This window comes from Schistocerca cancellata, chromosome 2, assembly GCF_023864275.1.
Source record: "Schistocerca cancellata isolate TAMUIC-IGC-003103 chromosome 2, iqSchCanc2.1, whole genome shotgun sequence".
Classification (NCBI taxonomy): domain Eukaryota; kingdom Metazoa; phylum Arthropoda; class Insecta; order Orthoptera; family Acrididae; genus Schistocerca; species Schistocerca cancellata.
This window is the reverse complement of record NC_064627.1, coordinates 325,546,356-325,558,415: the sequence shown is the minus strand read 5'-3', so window position 1 is coordinate 325,558,415 and position 12,060 is coordinate 325,546,356. Positions and strand designations below refer to the sequence as shown.

At 46.3% G+C, this 12,060-nt stretch overlaps 1 protein-coding gene across 1 annotated transcript in view; it reads right to left on the bottom strand.

The window, feature by feature from the left end:
- LOC126145344 (pickpocket protein 28-like) overlaps positions 1 to 12,060 on the bottom strand; it is a 105,585-nt gene that overhangs the window by 16,948 nt on the left and 76,577 nt on the right. The window contains exon 9 of the mRNA XM_049915551.1: positions 579 to 771. Coding sequence (XP_049771508.1) covers positions 579 to 771 — 193 coding nt within the window. The remainder of the gene's footprint in view (positions 1 to 578; positions 772 to 12,060) is intronic.

The following is a 12,060-nucleotide window of genomic DNA, read 5'->3' as shown; positions in this document are numbered from 1 at the left end:
AATAGCCTTTCGCTCCCTGTATTTTACCCCTGCCACCTTTAGAATTTGAAAGAGAGTATTCCAGTCAACATTGTCAAAAGCTTTCTCTAAGTCTACAAATGCTAGAAACGTAGGTTTGCCTTTCCTTAATCTTTCTTCTAAGATAAGTCGTAAAGTCAGTATTGCCTCACGTGTTCCAGTATTTCTACGGAATCCAAACTGATCTTCCCCGAGGTCGGCTTCTACTAGTTTTTCCATTCGTCTGTAAAGAATTCGTGTTAGTATTTTGCAGCTGTGGCTTATTAAACTGATTGTTCGGTAATTTTCACATCTGTCCACACCTGCTTTCTTTGGGATTAGAATTATTAAAGTCATGAAAAAAAAGATGGTAGAGCAGTTGCCCGCGAAAGTCAAAGATACCGAGTTCGAGTCTCGGTCGAGCACACAGTTTTAATCTGTCAGGAAGTTTCATATCAGCGCACACGCCGCTGCAGAGTGAAAATCTTATTCTGGAAACAACAAATTGTTTTGGCTAGAAAGTGCCACAACGGGATACAATTACTGTAATGAGCAATATGCGGATATACTGTGCTACTGACCCTGGCATCTCGCTGAAGTTCTCGCCGTAGGCGGTGAAGACATTGGCCCAGTCGAAGTGCGCCTGCGACGTCTCCGCGTCGAAGTTGAGCACTGTGCACGCGGGCAGGCAGTCGCAGTCGGTGCGGCCCAGCGCCGCCGCGCCGCCGCTCGTCGCCTCGATGTTCTTCACCACTTCGCGTTCCACCAGCTCGTCTGCACAACACCACAGGCTCTCTTACTGTTATGTAAACTGAAGGTGGATAGGGGAGAAACGAAAGGAAAGGGGGAGAACTATTGATGTCAGCTGCATGAGGACTTTATGCGAATGAGCGGCGACGAGTGGAAATATGTGTCGCACGAGGACTGGAACACGCGATCTCCGGCTTCGTAGGCAGTTGCGTAAAGCACTGCGCCATTTGGGCACAGGGTTTATCACAATTCACAATTGCGTGGACTATCTCTGCACGTCTCCCGACCGACCCACATTCCCACATAAAGCCACCCATCAGCCCATCAGAACAATTACGTTCGATCTCCTGAGGGAATTACAAAGTAGAGAGCATGGAGGACATGGACTGTCCTCCATGCTCTCTACTTTGAGATTCCTTACATACTGCAAGACATCGACTGTCCTCCATGCTCTCTACTTTGAGATTCCTTACATACTGCAAGACATGGACTGTCCTTCATGCTCTCTACTTTGAATTCCTTACATACTGGAAGACATGGACTGTCCTCCATGCTCTCTACTTTGAGATTCCTTATATACTGCAAGACATCGACTGTCCTCCATGCTCTCTACTTTGAGATTCCTTACATACTGCAAGACATGGACTGTCCTCCATGCTCTCTACTTTGAGATTCCTTACACACTGCAAGACATGGACTGTTTCAATGCTCTCTACTTTGAGATTCCCGAAGAAGATCGAACGTAATTGTGCATTCCCACTGAAGTTAGCGGGTTCATAGCCCCAACTTATATGAATGTGTGGTGTCCGTTATTTCGGACAATTCCGAAAGAAAAGACACCATACATTCATATAGTCTTTCATACACCGCGCCATGAGGTACCCATGCAAATTATACTTAAAAGGAGACCACATGGCGTGTATCACCCAAAGGCATTTCTATGCAGCTCTTAAAAATTCTAGAGATAATCAACTCTCAAATTTCCGAGCGTGTTTAACACCCTAAAGTGAGATCGCTTTCCAGAATGACGGCATGCCTCTCTGATGGATTGCTCGGCGCATATTTGATTCGCAGCCGAGGTAAATTTTTAAGAAAGGTGCACGTTTCATTAGCGTTTCCGTGAAACGTAAAAACACAAGAATGAAAAAATTAATTTGTAATTTTTTAAGTTTGAACGATCTTTACAACATAAGGATTAAAAAGTAATTTGTAATTTTTTTAATTTTAAACATTCTTTACTAACAATCTGTTATAAAATATCAGTAATTAAAAATTTATATTTGCAATGAAAATTGGATTTTTGTGTGAGATACGTAATTAGAAGTAAAAAGAAATTCATTTTTCGTGAAAATGACAATTATCTATGTGTTAATTATTATATATTTCATGAATTTTATATTTAGAATGATGTAGGTATTCGAATTGAACGGAAAGGAAACGGAGGTCCGACACGATATTAGGAGGTTCCCGATAACTTTTGTCGCCTCAGTATATGTTCTTATGATGTCCTAAACTTTTGTCAATATCTATCAAAATGGCTCTGAGCATTAAGGGACTTAACATCTGAGGTCATCAGTTCCCTAGACTTAGAACTACTTAAACCTAGCTAACCTAAAGACATCACACTACATCCATGCCCCAGGCAGGATTCGAACCCGCGACCGTAGCAGCAGCGCGATTCCGGACTGAAGCGCCTAGAACCGTCGGTCACAGCGGCCGGCCAATATCTAAGAAATGCTGGTTAAGAACTTCCCACATTTCAATTGGTATTGTAGGATTTTCCGTCCATTGATTGACCATACAGTCTGCGAATTTCATGTCCTATTTTCCACTAGGCATTTCGCCCATTGTCGCCATCCACGCTTCATCAAGTGAGCTTGGTGGAAGATGTACCATTGCAGCATACATGCAGCAAAACAACAGCACTTATTCGCTATTCCCGTATCGCTCCGTCGATCCCAGTTCTTGTATTTTCTTCCACAGGGGCAGAAGTGAAAATTGCAGCTGCAAAAGGATGTTTCGGCGAACATTGCCAATTTCGGTTGAAAAAATGGGAATTTTTTTTGTATGAAATGGTGGAATAGGCCCTTCAGTGTCATAAAGTGCCAATAGGTGGTGCCGGTATACGTCGCCTTAAAAATGGCGCGTGTAAAAGAAGTGCGTTCCAAGCAGAGAGCTGTCGTTGAGTTTCTTTTGGCAGAAAAGAAGAACATAGCATATTTTCATAGGCGTTTGCAGAAAATGTACGGAGACCTGCCAATGAACAAAAGCACGACGAGTCGTTGGGTGAGGCGCCTGTCACCATCGTAACAGGGTCGTGAGAACCTTTCTGATCTCCTGTGTGCCGGTCGACCGCACGCAACTGTCACTCTTCCAGAGCTGGAACGTGCGGACACTCTCGTTCGAGATGATTGACGGATCGCAATCAAACACCTCGCTGCGCAAAAGGACGTTCTATTGGTAGTGCTGATAGAATCATCCATCAGTCAAAGGTATGTGCGCGCTGGGTTCCTCGCCGACTAACAGAAGACCGTAAACAGCAACATAAGACCATCTGAGCGGAATTGCTCGCGCGTTACGAGGCTGATCCTGACAATTTTTTTTCCAGTTATCGTCACAGGAGAGGGAACATGGGATCATCACTTCGAACCGGAGACGAAACGGCAATCCATGGAGTGGCGCCACGTCACTTCTCCTCCGAAGAATAAGATCAAAACCGCACTCTCATCCAGTAAAGCCATGGCGACGGGGAAGTTATTCTGTTTGATGTCCTCTCTCTTAATGTCCAACGATCAGCTCTGAAGTTATTGTAGAAACCTCAGGAAACTAAAGAAACGACTTCTGCGTGTTCGTCGCCACAAAAATGCAAACTAACTTCTCCTTCTCCATGACAACGCAAGGATTCACAAAAGTCTGCACACCCGACAGGAGCCCCGAAGACTTCATTGGACTGTTCTTCCTCATCCACTCTACAGCCCGGATCTCGCACCTCTCGGCTTCCATCTGTTAGGCCCTGTGAAGGTTGCACTCTGCGGTAAAGCAGTATGTAGATGATGGAGAGGTAATTGATACGTGAAACCATTGGCTCCGACGTCGACCAGTAGAGTAGAACCATGCGAGCATACAGGCCCTCCAAGTAAAGTGATGTGAGGCGGTCACATTGAACTTAATTATGTTGAAAAACAGGGTTTTATAGCCAAAAAACTGTGGAATAACATGGTGTATTGGAAACCTGACTGAAAACTGCTTTCAGAAAAAAATGTGCGCCTACAAACCAAATCAAACCAACCAAAAAAATATGTTGCATTACTTATTGGACGCCCCTCGCATGCAGAAATGAACGCTTGACTGACAGTGACAACATATCTGCTGCAGTTGGTTCAAATGGCTCTGAGCACTATGTGGACGACCGGAGTGGCCGAGCGGTTCTAGGCACTACAGTCTGAAACCGCGCGACTGCTACGGTCGCAGGTTCGAATCTTGCCTCGGGTACGGATGTGTGTGATGTCCGTAAGTTAGTTAGGTTTAAGTATTTCTAAGTTCTAGGCGACTGATGACCTGAGAAGTTAGTCCCATAGTGCTCGGAGCCAGCCAGCACTATGGGACTTAACATGTCAGGTCATCAGTCCCCTAGAACTTAGAACTACTTAAACCTAACTAACCTAAGGACATCACACATATCCATGCCCGAGGCAGGATTCGAACCTGCGACCGTAGCGGTCGCGCGGTTGCAGACTGTAGCGCCTAGATCCGCTCGGCTACCAAGGCCGGCTGCAGCAGTTGAATGGCTGGCATAAATCAGTAGTGGGGGAGGCCCTGGTCGGAAATCGCAAGGTGGAAAACTACTTGGTTGGAAGTCCCTCGGCACAAGTGGCGTCTACAAAACCATAGGAAATACCGTGGTCGGAAAGCCCATACAGCCCTTGTATATGGCGGCAGAGACAAATATACCAACTGGGCAAGATGGGAATTAGTATGCAGATTATGGTTTGGTCTAGCGACGAAGCCCACTTTCATTTGGATGGTTTTGTCAATAGGCAAAATTGGCGCATTTAGGGGAACAAGAATTTGCATTTCGCGATCGGGAAGTCACTTCACCCTTAACGGCTCACTGTGTGGTGTGCAGTGTCCAATCAAGGAATAATCGGTGCGATATTCCTTGATGGCACAATGGCTACCGAACAGTACGTGAAAGTTTTGGAAGATGATTTCATTCCCATTGTCCAAAGTGACCCTGATTTTGACAAAATGTGCTTCATGCAAGACAGAGATCGACCCCATCGAAGCAGGAGAATGATGTCCTCGAGGAGCGCTTTGGTACCGCATTCTGGCTATGGGGTACCCATAGGCCGCTGGCATGGGCCTCGATTGCCCGCTTATTCTCCGGATCTGTACACATGCGACCACCTTTTGTGGGGCTATATTAAAGGCAAGGTGTACAGTAATAATCTCCAAAACCACTGCTGAATTGAAAACAACCATTGAGAAGGTCATCGACAGCATCAATGTTCCGACAACCGAGCGGTTAGCACACTGGACCCGCATTCGAGAGGACGACGGCTCAATTCCGCGTCCGGCCATCCTGATTTAGGTTTTCCGTGATTTCCCTAAATCGCTTCAGGCAAATGCCGGGATGGTTCCTTTGACGTCCTTCCCCGTCCTTCCCTAATACAATGACACCGATAACCTCACTGTTTGGTCTCTTCCACCAAATCAACCCAACCCAATGTTCCGACACTTCAGTGGGCCATGCAGAATTCCGCTATTCGTCTGCGCCACGTCATCGCCAAAAATGACAGGAATACCGAACATGTCATAACCTGAATCCGAATATCTGTAGTGACGTTTCCATGTTGAATAAAGTATGTGCACACCGTAGTTTGTAACTAATTCAGTTCTTTTTTCATATCAGTTGTCAGCAAGTAGATTCCTTATGTGATGTCACCGCCAGACACCACACTTGCTAGGTGGTAGCTTTTAAATTGGCCGCGGCCCGCTAGTATACGACGGACCCGCGTGTCGCCACTGTCAGTAATTGCAGACCGAGCGCCACCACACGGCAGGTCTAGAGAGACGTACTAGCACTCGCACCAGTTGTACACCCGACGTTGCTAGCCATGGTTCACTGAGAATTACGCTCTCATTTGCCGAGACGATAGTTAACATAGCCTACAGCTACAGTTGCTATGACCTAGCAAGGCGCCGTATTCAATTGCTATAATACACTCCTGGCAATGGAAAAAAGAACACATTGACACCGGTGTGTCAGACCCACCATACTTGCTCCGGACACTGCGAGAGGGCTGTACAAGCAATGATCACACGCACGGCACAGCGGACACACCAGGAACCGCGGTGTTGGCCGTCGAATGGCGCTAGCTGCGCAGCATTTGTGCACCGCCGCCGTCAGTGTCAGCCAGTTTGCCGTGGCATACGGAGCTCCATCGCAGTCTTTAACACTGGTAGCATGCCGCGACAGCGTGGACGTGAACCGTATGTGCAGTTGACGGACTTTGAGCGAGGGCGTATAGTGGGCATGCGGGAGGCCGGGTGGACGTACCGCCGAATTGCTCAACACGTGGGGCGTGAGGTCTCCACAGTACATCGATGTTGTCGCCAGTGGTCGGCGGAAGGTGCACGTGCTCGTCGACCTGGGACCGGACCGCAGCGACGCACGGATGCACGCCAAGACCGTAGGATATTACGCAGTGCCGTAGGGGACCGCACCGCCACTTCCCAGCAAATTAGGGACACTGTTGCTCCTGGGGTATCGGCGAGGACCATTCGCAACCGTCTCCATGAAGCTGGGCTACGGTCCCGCACACCGTTAGGCCGTCTTCCGCTCACGCCCCAACATCGTGCAGCCCGCCTCCAGTGGTGTCGCGACAGGCGTGAATGGAGGGACGATTGGAGACGTGTCGTCTTCAGCGATGAGAGTCGCTTCTGCTTTGGTGCCAATGATGGTCGTATGCGTGTTTGGCGCCGTGCAGGTGAGCGCCACAATCAGGACTGCATACGACCGAGGCACACAGGGCCAACACCCGGCATCATGGTGTGGGGAGCGATCTCCTACACTGGCCGTACACCACTGGTGATCGTCGAGGGGACACTGAATAGTGCACGGTACATCCAAACCGTCATCGAACCCATTGTTCTACCATTCCTAGACCGGCAAGGGAACTTGCTGTTCCAACAGGACAATGCACGTCCGCATGTATCCCGTGCCACCCAATGTGCTCTAGAAGGTGTAAGTCAACTACCCTGGCCAGCAAGATCTCCGGATCTGTCCCCCATTGAGCATGTTTGGGACTGGATGTAGCGTCGTCTCACGCGGTCTGCACGTCCAGCACGAACGCTGGTCCAACTGAGGCGCCAGGTGGAAATGGCATGGCAAGCCGTTCCACAGGACTACATCCAGCATCTCTACGATCGTCTCCATGGGAGAATAGCAGCCTGCATTGCTGCGAAAGGTGGATATACACTGTACTAGTGCCGACATTGTGCATGCTCTGTTGCCTGTGTCTATGTGCCTGTGGTTCTGTCAGTGTGATCATGTGATGTATCTGACCCCAGGAATGTGTCAATAAAGTTTCCCCTTCCTGGGACAATGAATTCACGGTGTTCTTATTTCAATTTCCAGGAGTGTACTTCTGTATCATCAAGAGCAATGTTCTACAAGTGTGGATTAAAGTTAAGTATTCCAGAAGCTACGTACTTTTCTTTATAGCATTCATTCCGTATCCTATTTCAGACCTCACGCCAGACTGCTTGAGTTTAACTCGTGCATTTCGGCCTTCTCTAGCTATACAACACCTTACATACTGCAAGACAGTATTCCACAATCTCACATATCATACGATTATCATTAGATAACTTAGAAATGTCTCCAGCAAGGCGACAATAGTTACAGCTCGTGCAGTTGAGACGCCACCGGACGGCAGCTCCCTGCCAAGCTATGGGAATTGTGCGACCGGTGGGTAGACGTACATACTTCCGGAAACCTACCGTGGACTTGTCAAATCCACGCCTCGCAGTTGTGCTGCTGTGTTGTACCCCAAACGCTTGTAACTCCAGCGACATTTGGCGTTAATGGGCTATGGCATTAGCCGACCGACGCGAGTGCCTTTGCTAACAGCACGACATCGTCTACCGCCGCTCTCCTGGAGTCGTGACCGTGCCGGTTGGACCCTAGATGATTGGAAAACGTGGCCTGGTCAGATGAGTCCCGATTCCAATTGGTATGAGCTGATGGTAGGAATCGAAAGTAGCGCAGACGCCACGAAGTCATGGACCCAAGTTGTCACTTCGTTAGCTGATGGTGGCTCCATAATGGTGTGGGTTGTATCTACAGGGAAGAGATTCGTTCTTTTGATCAAACTGAATAGGTCATTGACTTTAACTGGTTATTTTCGGCTACTTGGAGACAATTTGCAGCCGTTCAGGGACCTCAGGTTCTGAAACAATGATGGAATTTTTGTGGTTGACAAAGCTCCATGTCAGAACATACTGGACAATGCGAGCGAATGATTTGGCCACCCAGATCGGCCGCCATGAAGCTCGTCGAGCATTTATGGGACATAACAGAGAGGTCAGTTCGTGCACAAAATACTACACCGGCAACGCTTCCGCAATTATGGATGGCTATAGACGCAGCATGACTCAATGTTTCTACTGGGGACTTTCAATGACTCATGGAATCCATACCACGTCGATTGCTGCACTACGCCTGGCAAAAGACGTCCGACACGATATTAGGAGGTACCCCACGACTTCTGTCACCTCAGTTTATAACAATTACATATTTAATTTTTCCTTTTTAATGCTAACTAAAAACATAAATTAGGCAACTTTTGTGCTTTTGGATATTTTGGCTCTTTGATTTATTGACATACGATATCGTAGATTCACTTAGACGTGTAAGAACATTTGTATTGTTTATTAAATGCAAGGGATCTACGCAGCCTTCTCGTCCAACCCGCAAGAGTCTGACACAGACATTCCACATCGTTCCTGCTTCCGTGTTCATGGCTCAAATGGCTCTGAGCACTATGGGACTCAACTTCTGAGGTCATAACTCCCCTAGACCTTAGAATTACTTAAACCTAACTAACCTAAGGACATCACACAAATCCGTGCCCTAGGCAGGATTCGAACCAGCGACCGTAGCGGTCCGTGTTCATGTACACATTCCATCGCGCATGCCCGCGCTGCTTGCTGGCCTGTTACTCGTGTTTCCCAGTAGCGCTTGGTCATTTTGATGTGCACTGCCCACAATGGTGCGTATCTCTCTTTCTTGTAAGTTCCTTCTTTTGAAATCAATCTTTACCATCCCTTCCGTGTTCGCAGTATATCAGCCTGTTTCTTGGGTACGATTTAGTTTATTTACATCTGCATCCATACACCGCAAGCCACCTGACGGTGTGTGGCGGAGGGTACTTTGAGTACCTCTATCGACTCTCACTTCTATTCCAGTCTCGTATTGTTCGTGAAAAGAAAGATTGTCGGTATGCCTCTGTGTGGGCTCTATCTCTCTGATTTTATCCTCATAGTCACTTCGCGAGATATACGTATACTGCTTGACTCCTCGGTGAAGGTATGTTCTCGAAACTTCAACAAAAGCCCGTACCGAGCTACTGAGCGTCTCTCCTGCAGAGTCTTCCACTGGAGTTTATCTATCATCTCCGTAACGCTTTCGCGATTACTAAATGATCCTGTAACGAAGCGCGCTGCTCTCCGTTGGCTCTTCTCTATCTCTTCTATCAACGCTATCTGGTACGGATCCCACACTGGTGAGCAGCATTCAAGCAGTGGGCGAACATTTGTACTGTAACCTACTTCCTTTGTTTTCGGATTGCATTTCCTTAGGATTCTTCCAATGAATCTCAGTCTGGCATCTGCTTTACCGACGATCAACTTTATATGATCATTCCATTTTAAACCACTCCTAATGCGTACGCCCAGATAATTTATGGAATTAACTGCTTCCAGTTGCTGACCTGCTATATTGTAGCTGAATGACAAGGGATCTTTCTTTCTATGTATTCGCAGCACATTACACTTGTCTACATTGAGATTCAATTGCCATTCCCTGCACCATGCGTCAATTCGCTGCAGATCCTCCTGCATTTCAGTACAGTTTTCCATTGTTACAACCTCTCGATATACTACAGCAGCATCCGCAAAAAGCCTCAGTGAACTTCCGATGTTATCCACAAGGTCGTTTATGTATATTGTGAATAGCAACGGTCCTACGACACTTCCCTGCGGCACGCCTGAAATTATTCTTACTTCGGAAGACTTCTCTCCATTGAGAATGACATGCTGCGTTCTGTTATCTAGGAACTCTTCAATCCAATCACACAACTGGTCTGATAGTCCATATGCTCTTACTTTGTTCATTAAACGACTGTGGGGAACTGTATCGAACGCCTTGCGGAAGTCAAGAAACATGGCATCTATCGTTTCTGCATTACATGTTAGTGTTTTCCTTTTACGTCTGTCTGATGTTCATGCTTTGTGCAACTTATTTGGTTTGCTGGCTAAACCTTCACGTCATGGATCGCAGCTCCTTATTATAGCATCATGTTGGAATCTAGGTTTTAATGGGAGGACAGATATGCCCGTCCATTTTCCTCGACAACTATTACCACGTTTAAAAGTTTTTAATCGGTGGACTGTCACCTAGCCAACAAGTCATAGTGGGTGCTCACTTATACACGATGACGTTCGATGACTGCCTCTTCCAGTTCCTTCTAATCCATGTAACACTGCGTAAAATTTCTCTTCACTATTTTTTACCGTTCTCCGTAGGTTTTACGGAAGCGTTCCCTGTCATATCTTATAATTTTTAAGACATACACCTTTCTGCGGATAATCTATTCCGTGGAACTGACTATGAAGGCTAGGTCTTCCCGTAATTTCTCATGTATGAGGGTCATTTTGAAAGTAAGAACCGGTAGCGCACCATGTCCGCGTTTCCTGCCACGTGATGTCCGTTCACGGTCGGACATTCTTGGCTAATCTCTCACTATGCCGCCAATACGCTCACGTGTCTGCTGGTCTTAGTTGTATGGTTATATCGCTTCAATTGTTACCGTGCGAATCAGTAATTCGCCGATTGTGAAGTGTGCTCGGTTATTCGGTTCTTAAATGCAAAATAAGTTCGTCCTGCTGAAATTCATCGACAACTTGTTCAAGTTTGTGATGCAGCTGTAATGAATGGTGGAAATGTGCGTAAATGGTGTACGTTGTTTAATGAAGGAAGGAGAAATCCTCATTATGAAGAATGATCTGGACGGCCTACTGTCATGAATAAAGATTTGACACAAAAAGTTGATGAATAAAGATTTGACACAAAAAGTTGATGAGGCAACTCGCTAGAACAGGCGCTTCATTATTGATGAGCTGCATTAGAAATTTGCACAAGTTTCAACATCAGTCCTTTATCACATTGTTACTGACAAACTTCACTACAAAAATGTGTGCGAGATGGGGCCGAAAATGTTGACAAAAGAACACAAAACAAAGCGAATGGCACATTCTTTGTCCGGTTTGGAGCGCTATCACTATGACAATGACGAGTTCTTCAGTCACACTCTGACTGGTGATGAAACGTGGAAGGGACACTACAGTCCAGAGAATAAATATCAATCCAGTGAGTGGCATCATTTAGACTCCCCGACGAAACACGAAAATTCAAACAAGAATCTTCAATACGGAAAATCATGGCCACTGTTTTCTGGGACCGGTAAAGCATTCTTCTGTTACACTTCTTGTCAAGAGGAGTGACAATAAATGCTGAGAGGTACTATGAAACATTATTAAAGCTTAAGCGTGCTGTTCAAAATCGCCGGCTTTTAGCGGTGGCATTTTGCTCCACGACAATGCTCGGCCTCACATTGTGGCAAGAACAAAGACGCAATCGGGCAAGTTTCGTAGGGAATTACTAGATCATTCTTCGTGCAGCCCTGACTTAGCACCATCATATTTTCATCTGTATCCAAAACACGGAAAGCGCTTGTAAAATGATGAGAAGTTGAAAGAAACTGTTACTAACTGGTTTGATGGTCAGGCCGCAGAGTTCTTTGATGCTGGGATCCAAAAGCTGGTGCTACGTCTTGACAAATGTTTAAATATTCATGATGACTATGTTGAAAAGTGAAAAAAATGTTCATATTGCAATTTGTAATACAATTTACGTTCATAAATCAAGTTCCTCTTACTCTCATCAAAAATTGGATCTAACTATAAAAATGACCCTCGTATGTCATTACTTGACTCTAGTGAGTGCATTTTTCGTTACGATTTCATCTT